This window comes from Lithobates pipiens, unplaced genomic scaffold (genome assembly GCF_037356315.1).
Source record: "Lithobates pipiens isolate NorthernLeopardFrog02 unplaced genomic scaffold, aLitPip1_a1.2 Scaffold_8, whole genome shotgun sequence".
NCBI classification, from domain to species: Eukaryota; Metazoa; Chordata; class Amphibia; order Anura; family Ranidae; genus Lithobates; species Lithobates pipiens.
The window spans coordinates 235676817-235702514 of record NW_027507903.1 but is presented as its reverse complement, the minus strand read 5'-3'; the positions used below and the strand labels follow the sequence as shown (position 1 = coordinate 235702514).

Sequence of the window (25698 nt, the reverse complement as noted above, 5' to 3'; positions counted from 1 at the left end):
CAGGGGCAGAAAAAGACTTGGGGGCAAAAGCCTGCCAAGCAGAGCCCAAAAGCTTCCTTGTGAAGGGGCGCCCCCGCTTGGCCGAGTGGGGGGAAGGCTCCTGCAGTTTGCAGAAGCCTGGCAGGAAGAGATCTGGGACAAGTGGGTAACCTCCTCGGTATCTCTGGGCTACAAGCTAGAGTTTCAGGGGATTCCACCTTCTCGCTTCCTAAGGTCAAGGATCCCCAAGGATCCAGTAAAGCAAAAAACACTATTTCTGGCCTTAGATGACTTACTATCTCAGGGGGTGATAGTTGAAGTGGATCCAAAAGAACAGGGTTCAGGCTTTTACTCGAATCTTCACCGTTCCAAAGCCAAATGGAGGTGTCAGACCTATCCTGGATCTGAAGGATCTGAACCTGTTTTTGCACATCCGGTCTTTCCGAATGCAGTCAATACGTTCTGTGGTCTCCTCCCTGCAAGGGGGAGAGTTTATGGCATCGATAGATATCAAGGATGCATATCTTCATGTGCCAATTTTTTCCGCACACCAAAAGTATCTAAGGTTCGTGGTAGATCTGCGCCATTTTCAATTTGTGGCCTTGCCGTTCGGTCTCGCTACGGCTCCTCGAGTCTTCACAAAGATTCTAGACCCTCTCTTGGCAAACCTAAGAGCTCAGGGTATAACCGTCATGGCTTATCTAGACGATTTACTGCTCATAGAGAAAACAGTAGCGCTCTTGAACCACAGTGTTACCAGAACGCTAGAACACCTGAAACGCCTAGGTTGGATTATAAACCTAGAAAAGTCGTCCCTACAACCTGCTACCAGGTTGGAGTATCTGGGCATGGTCATCGACACCGCTCAGGGCGGGGTGTTTCTACCAAGGCCAAAAGCCATGGCTATAGGGGGTCTGGTGCGCCTAATTCTAGGCAGAAGATCTTCCCCCATTCGGTTGTGTATGAGACTGTTAGGGAAAATGGTCGCCTCCTTCGAGGCCGTTCCATTCGCCCAGTTTCACTCAAGGCCTCTGCAAAGATGCATCCTTGCGGCTTGGAACAGGAAGCCCCAGGCCTTGGATCTTCCTATGTGTCTATCCCCAGGGACACGCAAGAGTCTTGTTTGGTGGTTACAGACCAAGAATCTGCTGAAAGGCAAAACTTTTCTTCCTCTTCCATGGAAGATTATAACTACAGATGCCAGCCTGACAGGCTGGGGAGCAGTGTTGGAGGAGACGTGCTCGCAGAGGAAATGGTCTGCGATCGAGAAGCTATTGCCCATAAATGTTTTGGAGATCCGGGCAGTTTATATGGCTCTCATAAACTGGTCTTACAGACTACGGGGTCTCCCTGTTCGAGTTCAGTCCAAAAATGCCACAGCAGTGGCCTATATCAATCACCAGGGTGGCACCAGGAGCCTGGATGCACAAAGAGAGGTGAATCGCATACTTGCTTGGGCAGAAAGGCATGTTCCATGCCTTTCTGCAGTCTTCATTGCAGGAGTGGAAAATTGGTAAGCGGACTTTCTGAGCCTCCAGCAGTTGTGTCCAGGAGAATGGGCTCTACACCCCGACATATTTCGGAACATATGTCGCAGGTGGGGCACTCCAGACGTAGATCTGTTTGCGTCCAGATTCAACAGAAAACTGGACAAATTTGTGTCAAGGACAAGAGATGCACTTGCTCAGGGGTCAGATGCTCTGACAGTTCCCTGGGATCAGTACAATCTGATTAATGCCTTCCCACCATACCCACTTCTGTCACGGTTCCTGGGAAGAGTCAAGAGGGAAACAAAAGTTGGATCTTTTGGTAGCCCCGGCTTGGCCCAGGCGATCTTGGTATGCAGAGATCATGAAGTTGGCAGTAGGCAGGCCGTGGATCCTCCCTCTCCGGCCAGATCTACTCTTGCAGGGTCCAATTTGCCATCCTGCTTTACACAGTCTGAGTTTAACGGTTTGGCTGCTGAGACCCACATTCTGAGAGATCGTGGCCTTTCGGGGCCAGTCCTTTCTACTCTGGTCAATGCCAGAAAGCCAGCCTCCAGGCTTATTTACTACAAAATCATGAAGGCATATGTTTCCTGGTGTGAACCCAGGGGATGGCATCCTAGAAAGTATATCACTAGCAGGATCTTGGCTTTCCTTCATTCAGGCCTAGAAATGAATTTGGCCGTAAGCACTATCAAGGTGCAGATTTTGGACCTTGTCAGTGTTTTTCCAGAAGCCACTTGCATCACATTCACTTTTGCGGGCTTTTATCCAGGGGGCTATGCAGTTAAGGCCGCCAGTCAAACCTCCGGTATGCCCATGGGATCTGAATTTGGTTCTCTCGGCATTGCAGGGGCAACCATTTGAACCTTTGCATCAGGCTTCATTAGTTCTTTTGACTAAAAAATTGGTTTTCTTGATAGCCATATCCTCAGCTAGAAGAGTGTCAGAACTAGCAGCGCTCTCCAGCAAGGAACCTTATCTAATTATTCATAAGGACCGGGTAGTGATGCGTCCCAACAGGTCCTTTCTGCCTAAGGTGGTTTCAGGATTCCATTTGAATCAACATGTAATCCTACCATCCTTTTTTCCGGACCCACAGTCCGCAGAAGAAGACTCTTTGCACACTTTAGATGTGGTAAGGGCAATCAGTATATATCTTCAGGCAACTGCTCAGATAAGGAAAACTGATTGCTTATTTATTTTGCCGGAAGGCCCTAGGAAGGGCCAGGCGGCAACAAAATCCACTCTCTCGAGGTGGATTAGACAGGTTATTTTTCAGGCCTATAGTGTAAAGGGGAAGATCCCTCCTTTTCAAGTGAAAGTGCACTCAACGAGGGCTATAAGTGCTTCTTGGGCAGTGCATCACCAGGCCTCCCTTGCTCAGATCTGTAAGGCTGCAACTTGGTCATCAGTCCACACATTCACCAGATTTTATCAGGTGGATGTCAGAGGGCAAGAGGATATCGCCTTTGGGCGCAGTGTACTGCAGGCTGCAGTTTAGATCCTCTGGTCCATGGCGGTCTATAACTCTGATCTGTGTCTCCCTCCCCTCAAACTGAGCATTGCTTTGGGACATCCCACTATGTAATGAAGCTCCTGTGTCCCGTGATGTATGATCAAGAAAATAGGATTTTTATATACAGCTTACCTGTAAAATCCTTTTCTTTAGAGTACATCACGGGACACAGGGCTCCCGCCCCTCTTGGGTTTTACGTGGTTTCTTATTGCTTTGCTACAAAACTGAGGTGCCTCCCATATGGGAGGGGTTATATAGGGGAGGAATTCTCCTTAATTGGGGGTTAACCAGTGTCCAATCACCAGAGGTGCCTATATAACCCACTATGTAATGAAGCTCCTGTGTCCCGTGATGTACTCTCAAGAAAAGGATTTTACAGGTAAGCTGTATATAAAAATCCTATGATATATATATATATATATATATATATATATATATATATATATATATATATATATATATATATATATACATATATATATATATATATATATATATATATACATATATATATATATATATATATATACATATATATATATATATATATATATATATATATATATATATATATATATATACATATATATATATATATATATATATATTCAAAAGTATTGGGACACATGCCTTTACACAAATACATGAACTTTAATGGCATCCCAGTCTTAGTCCATAGGATTCGATATTGAGTTGGCCCACCCTTTGCAGCTATAACAGCTTCAACTCTTCTGGGAAGGGTTTCCACAAGGTTTAGGAGTGTGTCTATGGGTATATTTAACCATTCTATCAGAAGCGCATTTGTGAGGTTAGGCACTAATGTTGGACGAGACTTCACTCTAATTCATCCCAAAGATATTCTACAGGGTTGAGGTCAGGACTCTGTTCAGGCCAGTCAAGTTCCTCCACTCCAAACTTGCTCATCCATTTCTTTCTGGACCTTGTTTGTGCACTGGTGCACAGTCATGTTGGAATAGGAAGGGGCCATCCCCAAACTGTTCCCACAAACTTGGCCGCATGAAATTGTCCAAAATTCTGCACATGGACAAATGGGGCAGTCCGGAGAGAAGATCCCCTTCCGAACCTATGTATCCACTACCTACCCCCCATCCCTTCTTTCGCTGTTCTCTCTCTTTCATACCCCTTCCTTCTTTCTTTCGCCCTTACTTTCCCCCCGCACGGGGGTCAGACCTTTGACACAGACACCCATCCCCGCGAACGGTTGACGGCTTCCTACTGACTAGGTGAACCCCTCTCTGGCCCCCTACGCCTCCCTTCTGGCTGAAGTATTAACGCCCACTCACCACTTCCCTCCATTAAACCTCGGGGGAGCAGACCGATTACCATGGGAGACTGAACATCCCCGAGACGAGAGACTTACCCCTGAACAGACACCCCTTAACACTTACTGTAATTGAAATCTTGGGGAGGAAACGAAAAGGTGTAGAGACGTAGGGGAAATAGCACTGTGTTAAGTTTGAACAAGAGATGTTGGAAAGGATTCACCTCCGATCCTAACTTTGAAACTAAGCTTTGTTTGACTGTTCACCTGTATTATTATTCCCATTGTAACTGTCTGTGATACCGATTTGTACTTTACCTATTTAGTACATCAAGTCCAGCGTGTTATACTTTTTTCTTTGAAAATAAATAAACATTTAAAAAAAAAAAAGAAATTGTCCAAAATGTCTTGGTATGTTGACCCCTCACGAGTTCCCTTTACTGGAAATAAGGCAAGCCCAACCCCGGGAAAACAACCCCACACCCTAATCACCCATACACCAAATGATTTGGACCAGTGCACAAAGCAAGGTCCATAAAGACATGGATGAGCGACTTTGGGGTGGAGGAACTTGACAGGCCTGAGTCCTGACCTCAACCTGACAGAACACTTTTGATATGAATTAGTGTGAAGACTGCGAGCCAGGCCTTCTCATCCAATACTCTGCCATTCATACTTGTGTGTATATATATATATATATATATATATATATATATACATATATATATATATATACATACACACACACACACCTTGCAGTGATCCCTCTAGCCTGGTAAAACCTACATACATAAAACGAAAACATGGAAAAAATGAATTATACATCCTTGTGTATCCATTACAAAGCAATATAAATAATCCATTTAGAATCCAGCAGTGTTAGACGGTTCCTTTTGGAAAGGCAAATGAAAGTAAAGCTGCAATGCCTCTGAGGTAATCATTGAATCACTGCGATACGGAGAGGAATTAGCCATTTCAAATCCTTTTAAGAAGAAGCGGGTGGAAAAACCGTAGGTGTCTTTTTTTAAAAACAAATGTCCCCTAACAAAAATCTGCTAAAGATTCTTAAGATCAAATAAGCCTTTATTGGGTTATTTTTCAATCACTTGATAATGTCATATAAAGGTCACAGTGAAACACTTTCTGTCCTTGAATTTGAAGGCTTTGATGCAGTGACTCAGATGTCCACAGTATAGATTTACATCAGCCGGATATATGAAGCCAGGTTTATAGGCTCCAAGCCTGTCATCCAAACATTCAACACAAAAAACAGTCTCTCACGATCTTTCCAAAAGAGCTTATTTAGTATGCACTGTTGAGGGATGAAGAACTGTCACACCTTTTACTGTAAAGTGATTGCAGCACAAAGACTAGCTAGCTGTCAGCTTGTCATAGAAATGATTTACGCTTGTGTGGAAGTAATATGCAATGTTTTGACAGCATTTTCAATAAACACTGGGTCGTATGTTACAGTTCATGCATGTCATGGAATGAAGTTACTCCATCATGTCACCAGCAGGTGGCAGAATGCTCTTACCAAGGTGCAGGCTCTAGCAGTGTCTGTTCTTTGCATAAAATGTCGTGCTGCAGCTGGCTGCAATAAAATGTAGAAATGCTGAATTTTATCGCAGTACACCATGTCAAATCGTATGACAATGTATGGCAGTGCAGCCGTACATTGTACAAAAAAAAAAACGTGTGATGCCCTGAATAGCTCACCACAGTGCACCCGAGCGCAGCCGGCAACTGCCGGAGTGGTAAATCACTCCGGCAGGTCTTTGTTGTAGTGTGAATTCACCCTGAGCGTCTAATCCAAGTTTAACCCCTTCATGACCAGGGTCAAAACAGAACTTAAAGTGGAAACTCTGATTATTTGCTTCTTCCCTCCCCTCTGGTGTCACATTTGGCACCTTTCGGGGGGGGGGGGGGGGGTACCTGTTTTTGAAAGGTACCCTTCCCCACTTCTGGGATACTGAGCCACCCCTCCTCCTCCCTCAGGAGGGCCAGTTAGAAAGCGCAGCACGCTTTGTGCATGCGCAGTAGGGAACCGGCTGTGAAGCTGCATGGCTTCACTGCCGGTTTCCCTTACCATGAATGGTGGCAGCAGCACCCGAAAGACGAAAAGATGAAAATCGTCTTTTTTTCAGACATGTCCTATAGGGAGAAGGAAAAGATTCAATGAATTCTCCTTCTTCCTAGAGGGAAAGTGTGTTGTTTATCCTCTTCACAAAGGAAAAACAACTATGGATGATCAGTGAAGCCAATCAGAAGCTATCACAGTGATCATGTGATCGGGGTCCAGTTCCCCAGGGCCCGATCATTAGCAGAGAACCCTTGTATAGGGGTTAAAGACATTGAGATTGATTTACTAAAGGGAACTGACAATAAATAACTCAAGTGAAAATAAGAGAGCAACAAGTGGATAATTACTTGCTTACGGGGCACTTCTACCCCCTACCTGCCCAGGCCAATTTCCAGCTTTTAGCGCTGTCACGTTTTGATTGACAATAGCACAGTAATGCAACACTGTACCCAAATGAAAATGTTATCATTTTTTCACACAAATAGAGCTTTCTTTTGGCCACTGTGGTTTTTATTTTTTGCTAAACAAACAAAAAAAGACCAAAAATTTGGAAAAACAAAAACAAAATGTTTTTCATATTTTGTGATACAATTTTGCAAACAGGTAATTTTTCTCATTCACTGATGAAGTGCCACTGATAGGCTGCACTGATGGGCACGCTTAGGCGGTGCTAATGGGCACTGATAGGTGGCATTGGTGGGCATTGATCAGGAGGCACTGATGAGGCTGCACTGATGGGCACCGATAGGTAACACTGAAGGACACTGATAGGTGGCATGGAGAGGTGGCATTGATAGGCAGCACTAATGGGCACTGATTGGCACTGATAGATGGCACTGGTGGGCATGGACTTGCAGAACTGGAGGGCACTAATTAGCAGCACTAGAGGACCGATGTCTCTGTAACAGAAGCTGTTTACCGGTTTTATTATTTTCTTCATGTTGGTAGGGTGAAGAAAAAAAAAGCCAGTAACCAGCTTCTGTTTACTCTAGTGATCAGCTGTCACTGGCTGACAGATGATCATGTGGCAAAAGGCCTGCTGTGATTGGCCCTTTACCCTGCTCTGTGACCAGCCAAGTCCAAAGACGTACATGGAGGCCTACCCGGCATTTGAGGTCCACACCATAGCTATCTTTCGGCTATAGCGCAGACGGACGTCAAGTTGTTAAAAAGATCTGTTAGGAAACAACCAAAATTCTCCAAAAGTAGCACACCTCAAACACTATAAACAATTCCTGCAGCACTCACACAATCCTTTGTGCAAAAATTAACATAAAGTAATAAATGACATGCATAACAATAAAACAAGACACTCACTCTATATTACTTCAATGTTGCTACTGAGTTACTAAAGGTATATAGCCTGTTTACTTTGCAAAGGAATTTTCCCTAGTGTATTATATAGTGAACGTAGTGAACTCTCATTTTGCAAAGAATACCCAATCACATGCGAGGGGAAAAAAGAAACTGCATTTTTGGATGATTGAAGTCAGTAGAGCATCACTGCATTTCTAACAAATATTCTAATCATTATTAAATTTTTTTTGGTTTGTATTTGTTAGTTTTGTTGATTCATTTTCACATTAAAAGTGTCACATTAAAAACATGCTAAATTGAAAAAACTGAAAAAAACAAAAACAAAAAAAAACATTATTTTATTTGTAAATAAGTTTGCAAAGTTTTGTACCAGAATAATTATTTTATTTGCATTTTAAATAGGACAAATTATAGAATAAAAATAAATACTTTTCATCTACAGGAACGCTATTTTTTTTTTAAACTATCACCTATCAAAGTTGAAAAAAGTGCATTTTTTATTTTTGCTGTAATTTTTATTTATGGGTTGCATAAATAATAAAATCATTTTTACAAGACAACATTATCAAAAGAAAATGTGGTATGTCATTAAAAATTATATGTATTGCTTAAAGAGTTTGTTACCCCTGACATTTCCTATACCTAATATGTGTCTGCTGTACCATGTACTTATATGAGAAAGTCTCCTGTTCTCTTTGTATTGCTTCCTTTGTGTGAAATCCCTGGTGTTCCTGACAGTCCTCCTGTTTTCTATTAAAAACTGACCACAATAAGCAGAAGAACACATCGTGGTCAGTTCTCTAGCTGTGCTGGGAACTCAGCCTGCTCTCCTCCATAGACTTGTCCTGAGAACCCCCCCCCCGCACAGCCATTCACTGGGAAGCTCAGTGTACTGCTGCTTCTCCTCTCTCCAGCTCTCATGCAGCTGAGAACAGAGGAAATGTGATCACTTATACAAAATGGAAAAAAGGGTATTTATAATGTTTTCTTTTTATATCTATACAAAAATATTTAGCTTTTCATTTTGATTTTAAACTGAATGGATTGTTTTACAAGGTGACTGTTTACAATCACTTTAAAGTGTTACTAAACCCAAAACCTGCATTCACTATATCTCACAGTGCATGGAAATGCAATAACTTCAGTAAATATAAACTGATAAATACCTTTTCTCATCAGCAGCCTATACTGTAGCAGCCTTGTGACTTCTATCATTTCCTAGTAAAGCTTGTAGGACTTTTCGTTCTCCCCTGATCCTCTGTCTGGATAGTGCTGATTGACCCTGTGCTGGTCACATGCACACTCCCAAGACAGAAAAATAAACTCTCTAGCAATACACACCAAACTGAGCATGTGCAGCCTGTCCCCTGGCTCTGTAAATATCAGGTTCTTTTTTAGAGACAGTGGAAGAAGAGGAGGGTTAGAGAGACAGGGTCAAACAGCCTTTATACACAATGCAGAGGATAAACCCCTTAGGTTCCATAGTGAGTATAACAAGCATGCTTTACTGTATATACAGACTGATTTTACTGTTGTGGGTTTAGTAACACTTTCAGTATTGCCAAAGATATTGCCAAATCAGTAGGTTGGTAGTAGAGATGTAAAATTACTCTGGTCTATAGGAGTTGTATAGGTGTGGGAGCTGAAGAGGTAAGAACTCCACAAAATGTTGGAGAATAGATGGTAACCCAAGTAACCTAAACCCCTAAGTCACAATATGGGAATTTCTGCTCATCTTTTTTTTAAATAAGTAATGTATTAGTATAGATTCTCAACAATGTTATTAAAGTTTCATACCTGCATATAATTCTTGCATCAAAGCATAGCTTGTGTGACAACATGTTTTCTGTTAATGTTGACCTTGTTTTTATCCTGTATATAAATTAAGAGAACATTATACATCTCTTATTACTTTAAAAATACATAGCGTTACATACATTCTTTTCACTGTAGTACTTAGCAGAGACCAATAATGCTATTATCTGTATTTTACTAAAATGATATAGGTAAAGCTGTTGTAGCACAATACGTGATGGGGTCAGACTTGGGCTCACTGATTCTGCCCATGAAAAAGATAATATTCACGATAATGCTACTGATCATGTGCACAAATGCAAATGTGTATTATATGACAGAAGTATTTATTTAATCCTTAACGCCAGGCATGCATCTAAATACACAGATGAAATACATAAATAAGCTGTTTTAGTTAAAGTATTTGTAAAGACAGAACATTTTTTATCTTAATGCATTCCATGCATGGCCATCTACATGTTAGGAGCTTCCCTGGTGGTCCTAGCGGCTTTCCTGGTGAACTAGTGTGGGCATCCGAGGGGGGGCTGCACTGATAAACAATCAGCGCAGAACCCCCCCGTCAGGAGAGCCGCCGATCGGCTCTCCTCTACTCACGTCTGTCAGACACGAGTGAGGAAAAGCCGATCACTGGCTCTTTCTGTTTACATTGTGATCAGCCATGATTTGACATGGCTGATCACGTGGTAAAGAGCCTCCGCAAGAGGCTCTTTACCAAGATCGGTGTAGTGGTGTGTCAGACTGACAACCCGCACCACCGATCAGCGTGATGCGAACCCCCACAGCTGCGCACCGGCTGTTATCCCGCAGGGCATCATATGACGTCCAGTCAGGATAACTGAACCACCGCCCAGCCGTCATTCTGCTATAGGCCAGGCAGGAAGTGGTTAAAGTGATTGTAAAGTCTTGTTTTTTGTTTGATTTAAAATTACAAACATGTAATACTTACCTCCTCTGTGCAGTGGATTTGCACAGAGCAGCCCAGATCCTCCTCTTCTCAGGTCCCTCTCCACCTCTCCTCGCCCCTCCCTCCTGTTCAGTGCCCCCACAGCAGGCAGTCTGCTATGGGGGCACCCAAGCCGAGTCACAGCTTTGTGCGTCCAGTCGGCCCCAATTCGACACTGTCCCTCTCTTCTCTGATTGGCTAACTGACTTTTATTGACAGCAGTGGGAGCTAATGGTGCCGCTGCTGTGTCTCAGCCAATCAGGAGGAGAGTCCCGGATGGCTAAGACCCTCATGGACATCACTGGAGAGAGATGGGGCTCAGGTAAGTAATTAGGGGGTGCTGAGGAGGCTGCTACACACAGACAGTTGAATGCATTAGGATAAAAAAACCTTCTGCCTTTACAACTCCTTTAAAAATAAGACTGCATATACTAGTGAAAGGGATATGTTTAATTTTCAGAAAGAAAGAAAAGTAATAAAAATAGGCTTGCCAACCACATCTATAAGTAATAATTCCATTTTCATTACAGGGATACTCATATTCTGAAAAACGGAACATATATTAGATGTGTGTGGGGGAAGTTTTACCTAGAACTGTGTGTCAGTGGATGTATTATCCTTGGTTAAATACCCCTCCAGTGAACATGAAAATACATTGATAATGATAAAAAAAAAAAAAAACACTTCTTTTTTTTTTCTTTTCTCCTCCGTCACCTCTGAGTGATCTATATAAGGTTTGGTGATTAATACCTTACCTTGTTAACGGCTTTATAAACGATATATGTATTTTCTATTTCTAGAAGTAACTCTTCTGGTTGTTTGCCATTGCTCAAGAGATAGAGGGTCCTGAAGAAGTGGGGGATGTCATGAAACGTGTCAACCTCATTTCTCTATCTTGACCATAGGCTAGGTGTGTTTATAGTGGATGATGAGTATTGGTATATATGCAAGCAGCTATATGAAATATGTGATTTCATATAGATTTTATTGGAAGAAATAACGTTTTGTATTTTTTATTAATATCAATGTATATTTGTGTTCACTGAAGGAATATTTAAAGTCATATTATTCACATTTTTATTTCATATTCTGAAACATAGCTCTATCTAACCCATGTAACCCATGAGTATAAGATTGATAAATGGATAACATGTAAATCTACCCATGTAATCTAATCATCTTCCCTTGCGGGTTACAATAAGTAGAGCGCTCTAACAGGAATTTAAGCACTCAAATAAATGAGCATCTTAATAATAGTAAAAAAGGGTTTCCAAAATATAGCCTTTCAAATCATTTCAGAGTACATCACAATAAAGATCCTAGTTTAGCAACGTTTTTTCGGTAAGATAAAATAGAACCACACTGGAGAGGGGGCAATATGATACAGAGAATATCAACAAAAATTTAATCAAAAATGTTATTTATCGAATTATTAGGTAAATAAAAACATGATATTATCAACTTTATTGTTAAAGGTGTTCCAATTTGAACTAAATCCAGAATATACTATATCGCCACAAGATGGCGCTTAAACTTTCACATACGCCACTTTATTTAGATATAGACCTTTCTGAGTCTATCTAGAGCAGGGATCCTCAAACTACGGCCCTCCAGCTGTTGTGAAACTACACATCCCATGAGGCATTGTAAAACTCTGACATTCACAGACATGACTAGGCATGATGGGAATTGTAGTTCCTGAACAACTGGAGGGCCATAGTTTGAAGACCCATGATCTAGAGTTTGAGTCCAATTTAATCTTATATATGATTTTAAAAAATAATTTAATTTTTTTTGATTAATTTTCTTGGTCAATTTGGATCTTTTCTAAGAGGTAATTGGTTATAAAGTACAATGTGTATCTTGATTGGAGTTTTCTGTAGATTTTTGGGAAGGATGGTATCAGATTGGATATCCTTCACAGGCGAATTTGTATAAATTGAGGAGGTGACGTATCCGGTCATATGACCCGATGACGTCAGAACGTGCTGACGAAACAAGTTGGATGCTTTGAGCGTGATACATCACTTCCACCCCTTTGAGACACAGCTGGAGCGCACACGGTGTCCCTGCTTCCAATTTGCTTGTATCGCATATCGCGATGGAATTTTTAACTTCAACTTTTTAATAAAGTTATGACGAACTTCACTATGGGAGTCTTTTCTTCTTTTCATTACCCCACGAATGTCTGGCGATTTAACAATACGATCCGAGTCTGGAAGGACCTTTTCTCACTTTGGTTGATTCTTCCATGCATTTGACTACCTGTAATGGGTGTCATGGCGATCTGGTGAGTATGATGTTTGACAGGTGTTGGTGGAGGAAGATACTGTCAGGGCGGGCCCAGCCCTTCCTTCTCTGAGCTGGCTGCTCAGCTGTTCGCTAATTGCCAGCTCCTATCTCTCCACAGTGACTCACCTGTTGATGATATCCTGCTCGTCGGTCCTGCCTACTTAAAGTGGAAGTAAACCCTCCTATCGTTTTCAGCCAAGGAAGCTGCCATCTTGGCCTCTATTTAATCTTTAACTGCCATGAAGCTGCACATGTGATTAGTTATGACACCAGCCATTGGATGGTTTGACAGTTTGGTTGAGAGCACAACCAATGTGACAGTTAACATTTCCGGCATGCCGGGAATGTAACTGTTTTTTCAAACTGTTAGATCGATGGGTTTACTTCTGCTTTAAGCAGTCCAGTCCAGATGATCTCTGCCTTCACCTTGGACACATCTTTAGAGACGCTCTACTGTGTTCCTGTTAAAGACTTGCTTGGCTGACATTCCTTCTGGCTCCAGATCCTGCTTGCTATTCTACTACGCTCATCTCTGGCTCCCTGGTGTTTTGGCTTGTCTGACTATCCATTCTGATTCCTGAACTCTGGCTATGTTTTGACTACGTTTACTCTGTTTACCTTTTTTTTAATTATTATTAAACAAGCAACTGTACTTCTGTCTCAGTCTGGTTCATGGTTTCTGACAGATACGCAGTCACTTCTAATTGTTTCTACTGGGATCACATGTGATTAGTTATGACACCAGCCATTGGATGGTTTGACAGTTTGGTTGAGAGCACAACCAATGTGACAGTTAACATTTCCGGCATGCCGGGAATGTAACTGTTTTTTCAAACTGTTAGATCGATGGGTTTACTTCTGCTTTAAGCAGTCCAGTCCAGATGATCTCTGCCTTCACCTTGGACACATCTTTAGAGACGCTCTACTGTGTTCCTGTTAAAGACTTGCTTGGCTGACATTCCTTCTGGCTCCAGATCCTGCTTGCTATTCTACTACGCTCATCTCTGGCTCCCTGGTGTTTTGGCTTGTCTGACTATCCATTCTGATTCCTGAACTCTGGCTATGTTTTGACTACGTTTACTCTGTTTACCTTTTTTTTAATTATTATTAAACAAGCAACTGTACTTCTGTCTCAGTCTGGTTCATGGTTTCTGACAGATACGCAGTCACTTCTAATTGTTTCTACTGGGATCACTTTATTGTTTGGACACTCATTATTTAATTGCTTGGGTACTTGCATTTCAATACTTACCGTAATATGCATTTGCACTCTATTGTATGAATAATGGTTGATCAATGGATTGTTGACATAACATGGTTTAGTGTTAATTTTGTGTAACTACGGTTTTGCTTTTACACACTTTAGAGAGTGCGGTTTAAATTAATTCTATTAATTTCTTTATCACTAAAACCCGAACTGACTACATGTCTAAAAATGAGATGTGTCTTTATCCTTTAGTACAAAGCCAAAAAAGTGACTTATATTCAGTACACTAGAACATGATGTACATTTAAATAGTTTCTAGTCAAATGTTTCCCCTCTTCTTTGTCAATGGACGAGTATAACTTCTGGCTTTACTTGTATTTGGTTTAGTGAATGTCATATCATGAGATTTCCAACTTAATCTACTTAGCGAGTCTTTGTTCTTCTAAAATGACTTTGAAATGTTATTAATACAGTCACAACATGAGTCATACACTGAGAGAAATTTATGAAAAAATGATGTAAAAGAATAAATAATCAGGAAACATTGTATGATAAAAGATTTCTACCTGGTCCTGTTTTTGAAGAATGACACAAAATACTGGCCGAAAGATAGTAAGAAATATATGTTATAATCAACAAAGAAAAGTGAACAAGCCAAAAAGTGAAAGTTCCATCATAAAGCTGCTATTGATGAAGCACCTAGGTAACAGTTGCTGTATGTAGTCTCTCCAATCTCACCAAAGGAGGCCTGTAACTCCTTTAGGCCTCATTTACACTGGTATTTCCATCTGAAGAGTGATCCATTTTGGACAACTACTCAGAGAGCATATTTTCATGTCTTAATAATTGATTTACTTTAACTATACTCCAAGGGATATTCAAAACTTCTATTCTATCCATCCTCTGACTTGTCAAGGTTAAAGTGATACTAACGTCTGATCCTCCTCTTCTCGGGTCCCTCACCAGAGCTCCTGGCCCCTCCCTCCTGCCCCACAGAAAGCAGCTTGCTATGGGGGTAACAGTCGAGGTTCCACTCTGTCTATTCAGACACGGAGTTGCGGCTCGGCCCTGCCCCCTCTCACTCCTCATTGGCTCACTGACTTTGATTGACAGCAGCAAGAGCCAATGACGCCCTGCTGTCTCAGCCAATGAGAAGGGAGAGTCCTGAGCAGCTGAGACTTTCCTGCAATATCGCTGGATCAAGATGGGCTCAGATAAGTATTAGGTGGGCTGAAGGGGGCTGCTGCACACAGAAGTTTTTTTTTTATCTTAATGCATAGAATGCATTAGGATTAAAAAACCTTCTGACTTTACAACCACTTTAATTTATTAATAGAGTTGTGAATTTTCATACAATAAATTGTGTAACTATTCACTTCAATTTTTCTTATCATGTGAAAAGCAAATTACTGTTGAATTAGTTAATCTGCCCATGACTGAATAATTGACGTTAAAGTGGTTCTAAAGTCAAAATGTTTTTTTACCTTAATGCATTCTCTGCATTAAGATAAAAAACCTCCCCACTACCTGCCCTACGCCTCTCAGCCCTAAATACTTACCTGACTTCTGCTACCGCTCCAGCACTGTGCCAGCAGCAGCACAATTGCTCTGACTTCCTGGTCTCACAGGAGACACTGAGCAGTGGGACACTCCTGCTGCTGTCAATCAAAATCTTGTGAGAAGGGAGCAGGACTTACCAGTGCTGTATGACTATGGATGCACACAGCCTGGATCTGGAGCGCATGCATGGGTGCCCCCTAGCAACCAGCTTGCTAAGGAGGCACCAGAGTAAGGAGAAGCGGAAAGCACTGGTGGGGGACTACCAATGAGGAGTTAAAGGACCCCTTCTGTGCAAAAACATTACACAGTGCAGACAAGTAAAAATATTTTTTTTTTTTAAATAACCTTTAGTATCACTTTAACATTTACACAATTTATTTAAAGAGTCTCAACTTCATTAGTAAAAGAGCCTCAATCTGTTTTTTTATCTTCGTGGTGTAGGCGACCAATTCTCCCCCACCAAGAGATGGACCTTCCAAATAAATGTGTTTTATACTACAGTAACTTGAGACCCCTTGACTATGCACACACGTCAAAGACCATGTCTATTTAACTAACTGTGTGGCTTTGTTAGCCCCTGTTCACACCAGTGCGACTTGTCATACGATTTGACAGATCAAATTGCATGACAAGTCACACCCTATTTTTGGCTATGGAACCATTCATATCGGTGCCACTCTGACTTGTACTGATTTTGAAAGGGTTCCTGTGCTATTTCTGCCGATTTTATGTGCGACTTGCATTGACATCTGTGCATGAAGTCGCACAGGTGTCGGCAAGCTGCACATGAAATCACGCTGACCAGTGACTTTGAAAAATCATCATAGCGGCTGTTTAGTTGCTTGATTGCTGACCCACCCCTGCCTTCCCGCTGCTCTCTGGTGCTTCTCCGGGCCCGGCCGTTCGATTGGGAGCCATAGAATGAATCCACCAGCAGTTTACCATAGAGCTTTTACCAGCGGTTTACCATAGAGCTGGCCGTGGACCAGAGGGTCCCCAGCCATCTCTATGACCCTCAGAGGCTGGAAGCAATGTTATGACGTCACTTCCTAAAACTGGAAGATATAAATACTGCTGTTTTTTTAGCTGGAAAACCTAAGATCGATTTTTCTTTTTTATATCTCAGGCTTTCCAGCATAGAGGAGAGATGTGGGGACTTATAGACCCCAGATCCCTCCGTAAAGAGGATCTGTCATGCCCTATTGCTATTAGAAGGGCTGTTTACATTCCTTGTAATAGGAATACAAGTGATTAAAAAATTCAAGGAAAAGTGTAAAAAAGGGGGGGGGGGCATCCCCTTGTGCTCGCACGCAGAAGCAAAAGCATATGTAGGTCGCGCCCGTATATGTGAAGTCAGAACATGTGAGGTATCGCCACGAACGTTAGAGCAAGAGCAATTATTCTAGCACCTCCTCTGTAACTCTAAACTGGTATGCTACAAAAAAATTTAAATCGTAGCCTATGGTGATTTTTAAGTACTGAAGTTTGGCGCTATTCCACGAGTGTGTGCAATTTTAAAGAGTGACATATTAGGCATCTATTTAACATCATCTTTCACATAATATAAAAAAAATTGGGTAGCTATTGTAATTTTTTTTTTTATTCACGAAGATGTTTTTTCCCCCAAAAATTCAGCGCAAATACATCGTGACATTAAAAATTGCAACAACTGCCATTTTGTTCCCTGGGATCTCTGCTAAAAAATATATAGAATGTTTGGGGGTTCTGAGTGATTTTCTAGCAAAACATGTTCTACCTAGTCCTCTCCTGAAGGTGCCGTAACAACCCAACGCTCAAGAGTAAAGGAGCTGTGTCAGTCAGTGAACGTAAGAGAAATTATGATTTTTACGTGTAGGAGAGGAATGCTGGAAAAGGCCCGGTATGGAAGTGGTTAATAAAATCAACTTCCAAGAAGGTGATTATTTTTAAGGGCACTGTATAGACCATATAGTGTTTGCTGAGAATCAAAGTAGGGTCCTGTTGGATATAATTGCCTGAGGGTTAGTGTGAGCGGCTGCCCTGGCATCGTTATACCAGCCAATTTTTTAACATTATGAACTCTGGATGATGGCACTTGTACTTTATTTTCAATTTATGTGAACCTGAGGCTATACTCACATATTGCCAAAGTAGGGCTAAAGCAATAGACACCTGTGTTTTCATTTGTTCAGACAAAAAGCGAATAGATATATACAGTATATATATTACTTGGTCTCATGTAAGGTTCTCTTCTTGAAGCGGAGAGGGGCAGATGTTACATCTCGCTGAGGATTATTCAGAATGGATGAACTTGCATTTTGCTCTGGGTCACTGATAACAGCCCTATGAATACAACACAGCATGCACTTTCAGCTACAAAAGCAAAATGTAAACGCTGACATTAAAACAATAATGAGAAACAAATGACGCTAAATGTTATCAAACTATTAACTGAATAAATAAACTTGACAAAAGAGGCTGCCTGCTGGTTAGAACTATAATTGCTTGCTGATGTCATCAGATAATAAATCTTAAAACAGAAGTGATTGTGTTCTGTTTCTGCTTTAGAGCTTTTGGGGACAGAGGAAATGGAGTTTAGCTGCTTAGGTTGGGGGTATTAAGCCCCTTGTGTTCATAGATGAGTAGTAGTTTGTATGAATGGGAATCTTTTGTACATTTTTATTTTACCTTTCACAAGCTACCCTGTTTCCCTGAAAATAAGACCTAGTGTGATTGTCGGTGATAGCTGCAATATGAGCCTTACCCCCCAAATAAGCCCTAGTTAAAGTCCTCGTAGGTCTAATTTTCAGGGTAGGGCTTATTTTTGGGGAAACAAGGTAGGGCTTATTTAGGGGGTAGAGCTTATATTGCAGCCATCACCGACAATCACGCTAGGTCTTATTTTCGGGGGAAACAGGGTATTCACATTTCATCTGCACAATGGGGGTTATTTACAAAAGGCAAATCCACTTTGCACTTGGAAGTGCAGTCGGTGTAAATCTAAGGGGTAGATCTGAAATGAGTGGAAGCTCTGCTGATTTTATCATCCAATCATGTGCAAGCTAAAATGCTGTTTTTTATTTTCCTTACATATCCCCCTCGGATCTACAGTGACTTTACTTCCAAGTGCACATGCAGTGCAACGTGGATTCTCCTTTAGTAAATAACCCCCACTGTGTTATATTTTCATTATAGTGTTACCTACAGAAGTTTTCTTGTTTTCTATCTGTATTTAAGGCAGTGCCATCAGCTTCCTTGCTAGATTACTATGAGATAACAATATAGGCCTCATGCACGCTGGAAGTTTAGCCTCCGATGCATGAGATCCCGGCATTTTAGTACGGGCGGAAGGCACAGGCTCATCATCCATCCCAGCTGCCAGCAGCTTTTAAAGTGGAATTGAAGGCTAGAACTAACTAAACTTAAAACTACTTCCACTCCCTTTCTAAGACCAATCCTTATTACCCTATAGAAGTATGATGCTAATACTTACCTATTCTCAGGGTGCTCTAGTTCGGTCATGTGATCGGCTCCCAACAGCCTGCTTCAGGGAAAAGGAGGGACAGCGACAACGGATGCCTCATAGTAAGCCTATGGGTAATGTCACAGCCCAGGCAATACGATTGGTTGTCGGCGTTCTCTCCAGTCTTCTAAAGCCAGCCACTGGGGAGATCATGTGACCAGACCGGAGTTCTCTGAGAATAGGTAAGTATATGCATCTTCCTTCTACAGTAGTTTTAAGCTTAGTTTTAGCCTTGAATTCCACTTTAAAATTCAACGAGAGGCTGAAAGTTGCTGAGGATAGACAATGTACTGAGTGGTACTGATGTTTAGGGCAGTATGCTCAGGGACAGGTGCATGGAGCACAAGCAACCTGTGTTTTGGGCTTTTGTCCCTGGGCGCACGCTATTTTAAACATTACCAATCAGTGCATCATCCAGCTGCCGCATCTTTCAGCCTCTCATAGAGTTTAACAGGATGCCAGCAACAGAGGTGGGGGTGTGCTTGTGCCTTCCACCAGTACCAGAATGCTGGATCTCATGCACCCGGGCTAAATGCCCAGTGTGCATGAGGCCTAACAGGATAAGTCTCATAGAGCACACATTTTTGAGTACATTCTCATCAGACTCTCACTGTACTGCCAAAAGAAAGAAGACAAGCATGCATAATTGAGGAACAAATATGTCTGCCCTCATATAACTTTATTTTTAAAACTTGATAGAGTGAAAAGCTTGTCTCATAATAATATTGTTTACATTAAAGCCCAACCCAGGTCATTTTTTTCTTTAAAACGGATGTGGGAAAAAAAAAAAGCAACTATAGCTGCAATACTCACCTTCAATCTGTAGCGGTCCCTTCCCACCCATCGATGAGAGAATACTGCATTCCCATGGTGTCAGGAGAAAAAAAATGCTAAATACAAGGTTCTGAATGGTTTCACAAGAGGTCCTACAAGATGCTTTCTGAGAAAGGCAAGTTTATGCTTATAAATAGGCTGTTTGGCTTGTTAAAAGTCAACACTCGATTTTTCCAAATATGGGCCAGTACTTCTCTGAGAATGGTGGGTGGTAAGACAGGTCTGTCCTTGGACATACCGTATTTATCGGCGTATAACACGCACTTTTTCCCCCTTAAAATCGGGGGAAAGTCTTGGGTGAGTGTTATAAGCCGACCCCCACTGTCTGTGAGGCTAAAATACTGAGTGCCGCCGAAAAAGACCGAGCGGCACCGAAAAAGACCGAGCCGTCTGCTCGGCTCCGCTCGTAGTCCCGCCTCCCTGCTGTTTCTGGAGCGAGCGCTGCCGAAAAAGACCGAGCCGACTCTACTGTGTACTCGGCTCGGCTTGCAGTCCCGCCCATACTGGGCGGGACTGCGAGCGGGGCCAAGCCGAATACAGAGTAGAGTCGGCTCTGTCTTTTTCGGCAGCGCTCGCTCCAGAAACAGCAGGGAGGCGGGACTACGAGCGGAGCCGAGCAGACGGCTCGGTCTTTTTTGGCGGCGCTCGCTCGGTCTGTCTCGGCGGCGGGATATTTAAACATGGGCAAGGCTGCAAATGGCGCTGGGCGAGCTGGAAATGACACTGGCAAGCTGCAAATGACACTATGCAAGGCTGCAAACAGCGGTGGGCAAGCTGCAAATGACACTGATCAGTCTGCAATTATGGACAAGGCTGCAGATGCACACTGATAAGGCTGCATTGACGGCCATTTAAATGTACGTTTTTTTTTCCTTAAACTTCCCTCCTAAAACTTTTTTCCTTAAAATGCCCTCCTAAACTTGGGGTGCGTGTTATACGCCGGTGCGTGTTATACCCCGATAAATACGGTACTGGGTCCTGATTAGTTTTTATTGGCTAGACTAATGAACAAATTGTGCACAACCCTTGTTCTTTTACTTAACTGAGACAAATAAGATCTGGCCCACTCACACAAGGATTTTTAAACAAGCGGTGTGTGATACTTCCAACAGTCACAGTAGCCTTACATGGGCCAATCTTAACTCAATTATTACAGATGATGTTCTCATCTGGCTAGGGCTTGTTTGAATGAGGACAGAAGGGAAGAGTATAACAATATAATATTGTTTTGTTATTTGATACTTAACCTCCCTGGCGGTAATCCCGAGTGTGGCTTGGGGGGGAATTCGGGGTGAATTTTCAATACCAAATGCGGTAACCCCGAGCCACACTCAGGATTGCATCGCAGAATCCAGGCAAAGTTACTTACCTTGTCCCCAGGATCCTGCATGTCCCTCCGCTGTGTCCGCAGGCTGTGTATTCACAGTGTCGGGCTCCATTCCCTGCCAGTGTCACGACGCACCGGGACAGAGCCCGGCACCAAATTAAAAAAGTGGGAAACACATAACACATACAGTACACTGTAATCTTACAGATTACATTACTGGATCAAATCATTTCACCTCCCTTGTGTCCCTAATGCTGTCCAGTGCCCTGCATGCATTTTTATATTATATACAGTGCCTTGCGAAAGTATTCGGCCCCCCTAAAACTTTTCAACCTTTTGCCACATTTCAGGCTTCAAACATAAAGATATAAAATGTTTATTTTTTGTGAAGAATCACCAACAAGTGGGACACAATTGTGAAGTGGAACGAAATCTATTGGATTTTTGAAACTTTTTTAACTAATAAAAAAATGAAAAGTGGGGCGTGTAGAATTATTCGGCCCCCTTGCGTTAATACTTTGTAGAGCCACCTTTTGCTGCGATTACAGCTGCAAGTCACTTGGGGTATGTCTCTATCAGTTTTGCACATCGAGAGACTGAAATTCTTGCCCATTCTTCCTTGCAAAACAGCTCGAGCTCAGTGAGGTTGGATGGAGAGCGTTTGTGAACAGCAGTTTTCAGCTCTCTCCCCAGATTCTCGATTGGATTCAGGTCTGGACTTTGACTTGGCCATTCTAACACCTGGATACATTTATTTGTGAACCATTCCTTTGTAGATTTTGCTGTATGTTTGGGATCATTGTCTTGTTGGAAGCTAAATCTCCATCCTAGTTTCAGGTCTTTTGCAGACTCCAACAGCTTTTCATCCAGAATGGTCCTGTATTTGGCAGCATCCATCTTCCCCTCAATTTTAATCATCTTCCCTGTACCTGCTGAAGAAAAGCAGGCCCAAACCATGATGCTGCCACCACCATGTTTGGCAGTGGGGATGGTGTGTTGAGGGTGATGAGCTGTGTTGCTTTTACGCCAAACATATCGTTTTGCATTGTGGGCAAAAAGTTCGATTTTGGTTTCATCTGACCAGAGCACCTTCTTCCACATGTTTGGTGTGTCTCCCAGGTGGCTTGTGGCAAACTTTAGACAAGACTTTTTATGGATATCTTTGAGAAATGGCTTTCTTCTTGCCACTCTTCCATAAAGGCCAGATTTGTGCAGTGTACGACTGATTGTTGTCCTATGGACAGACTCTCCCACCTCAGCTGTAGTTCTCCGCAGTTCATCCAGAGTGATCATGGGCCTCTTGGCTGCATCTCTGATCAGTCTTCTCCTTGTCTGAGCTGAAAGTTTAGAGGGACGGCCAGGTCTTGGTAGATTTGCAGTGGTCTGATACTCCTTCCATTTCAAAATGATCGCTTGCACAGTGCTCCTTGGGATGTTTAAAGCTTGGGAAATCTTTTTGTATCCAAATCCGGCTTTAAACTTCTCCACAACAGTATTACGGACCTGCCTGGTGTGTTCCTTGGTCTTCATGATGCTCTCTGCGCTTTCAACAGAACCCTGAGACTATCACAGAGCAGGTGCATTTATACAGAGACTTGATTACACACAGGTGGATTCTATTTATCACCATCAGTCACTTAGGACAACATTGGATCATTCAGAGATCATCGCTGAACTTCTGGAGTGAGTTTGCTGCACTGAAAGTAAAGTAAAGGGGCCAAATAATTTTGCACACACCACTTTTCAGTTTTTTATTTGCTAAAAAAGTTTAAATTATCCAATAGATTTCGTTCCACTTCAGAATTGTGTCCCATTTGTTGGTGATTCTTCACAAAAAATTAAAATTTTATATCTTTATGTTTGAAGCCTGAATCGTGGCAAAAAGTTGAAAAGTTCAAGGGGGCCGAATACTTCCGCAAGGCACTGTATACTGTTCTTTCTGCCTAGAAACTTGAGATTGTCCATGGCAACTGTTGGAATCAGACAGGAATTATTATTATACATCTACACAGCTGTTTGTACAGCCGAACTCAGCCATATTGATGCCAGGCAGTTTCACATGTTTAAAAGCAAGGAATGTGACACAATTTGAATAGCAGAATGAGTTCTATTCAGCCCACCTGGAATGTACTGAACTTCAGAGATAATATGGCGCCGGCTTGTCTGCAAGAACAAAGGACAGCTGGTGGGGCGTCCGAGATCAAGCCACAAGATTGCAATCCAGTCGGAGCAGTTGCAATTCATGGGCAAACACTGCCCCCCAGAGGCCAAGTATGGCAGGACTGTTAGACTGGGGGAGGAGACGCCCCAGAGACGCTGATTGGTCTACGGGAAAGAGTAGGATGGGCTATGGGGTGTGGTATGGCTGAGGTATGTTTAACAAAACCAGGGTTGCAACCATGAGTTGGCTCTCTTTATTCCATCAGGAGACCCAGTCACGAGGATCGATAAGTATAAGGCTTATATTGCACTTTGATTGTATGCTATGTATTATTGTAACTTCTACTGATACTTGATGCACGTTTTCTTATTTCCTTGGGAAATAAATGAGATTTGATTGATCTTAGACCGTGTATTGATTTCATAGCCAAGGGTGGTAGCATTGTGATATTAACAATAACATGTGCTTGGCGTATTGATTGATAGCTAAACTATAGGGACTAAACAACGGAATACATAACTGATAATAATAGTACTAGACTGAATTGATCAGTTACTTCATTTGGCACCCCAGAAGGCGTGTAAAACGTATTTTTACACAGAATCCACGAAAATCTAAGGTATTTTTGTTTGAGTCCCTGTAAGCACAGATGCTCAGACACCCAGAACTGAAAGTCATCTCTAGTGTGGACAAGATTGGCGCTGGCTCGCGAATTCTGAAACCACGCTTGGATGAGCAGGAAAATTCTGTGAGATATTTCACTGGTATAAACGCACGCGTAAAACCTGGTGAGAATTGTGACTGATATATATATATATATATGTACGTATTGTTGTGTTTGCTGCAGAAACTGTAACCAGAGGGCAAATTGGCACACTGACGAGATAAGGGACTGATCATCCCTGGTTATGTGATATAACCGCAGATTGACAGGATAAATCATACAATTTTGAGGGAAAAGTGGAAATATCCACGTGATTGTGAAAAAAACTTTCTGTCCCAATAGAAATTCCCTATGACCTGCTATCGTATAGGAGGGCATTGAATAAGAGTGTGTTCTCCTAAAGAAATTCGTGGGTAAACGGATTTGTATTTGTTTTTTTTTTTTTGTCTTTTTTTTTTTTTTTTTTGTATTTGGAGTGGGACTACAGGTCAAAGCTAGCTTCTAAACAGCTTCATCTGTATCTTTGTGTGCTTGGTATCTGTTTAGTGTATTGCTAATGCACAGTGTTGGTTAGAGAGTGACAGGAATTACCATACATCTTTGAGGAAAAAGAAAAAAAGTGGGGTAAATATAGGTTTTTTATTTCTACCCACGTGAGAGTGAAATAGCTCTGGTCCAATAGAAGACCAAGGCATTGATTAAGAGTGTGCCTTGTGTCTTGTATGCTGTAGAACCACAAGTCACTGTAGATTTAAACGTTCGTATCTGTTTTTTTTTTTTTGTTTTTTTTGTTTTGTTTTTTTTGGTAAGACTAGGGGGGGTTGTCCATTTGTTTATCTGTTTTCTATTGTCTAAGCAACTGGTTGAGCAATCTAGTGGGGATAGTCTAATTAGCATGTCAATGGATATCCTTGAAGAGTTTCTTGGGAAAAATGCTTGTATTCAATTCAACAGTATAAGAAAGGATGCTTTAACACACCAATTCAATGATCTATTGAAACAATGCAATACTCATAATGATGCCATAAAGTATAAAAAATCTTCAAAAAAGGGCAAGAAAAAGAGAATAGCCAATTCTGTATGCATGTTGCTGAGAATGAAAGAAATTGCGGAACAAAAAGAATTAGAATGGTTTGCTGATAGAGAAAAAGTGATGGAACAGGTAAGTGATATATCAATCAGGATTGAAAAGGCTGATGCGGATGCTTGTAGTCGGATTAAACAATTAGTGACTGAGAAATGTGTATTGCAACAGAGATTAGATGAATTAGAACAAACGTGTAAATTAAGAGAAAGTTGCATTGCCTCTTTGAATCAAAGGGAGGCTGAGAATTTGCAGGTTATCACAAGGCTTAAGGCACAAGCAGCCATAATGGAGTTATCCTCCAAGTGTGCAATAGTGGAGGTACCCTCCACACATGCTCAGTGTATAGAAAAGCTAGAAGTGAAATATGAAGAAAACCCGTATGCTATTATCACTGCAAATGATAGTACTGTGATGGGAATCGATGTGGAAGAAGCAAATAAAGGTGGGATAACTGCACTTGAAATTGACTCAGGAGTTGACACTTCGGATGACTCCTCAGACAACGAAAGTGTAAAGTCTGTGCATTCCAATCGCAGTAATATTATCCAGCAATGTGGGTTTCCAGCGCCATATGCTAAAAAAATGGCCTATGCAGGGAAACCAGAACTAAAATGTTTTTTGTGTAAAAGGGGGGGTCAC

At 41.8% G+C, this 25698-nt stretch overlaps 1 protein-coding gene across 1 annotated transcript in view; it reads right to left on the bottom strand.

Moving 5' to 3' along the window:
• The window catches only part of CAPS2 (calcyphosine 2), a 181555-nt gene that overhangs the window by 75412 nt on the left and 80445 nt on the right, over positions 1-25698 (bottom strand). Inside the window, exons 10-11 of the mRNA XM_077474269.1 lie at positions 17693-17806; positions 9465-9539 (exon numbers count right to left, since the gene is read on the bottom strand). Of these exons, the coding sequence (XP_077330395.1) occupies positions 9465-9539; positions 17693-17806 (189 nt within the window). The remainder of the gene's footprint in view (positions 1-9464; positions 9540-17692; positions 17807-25698) is intronic.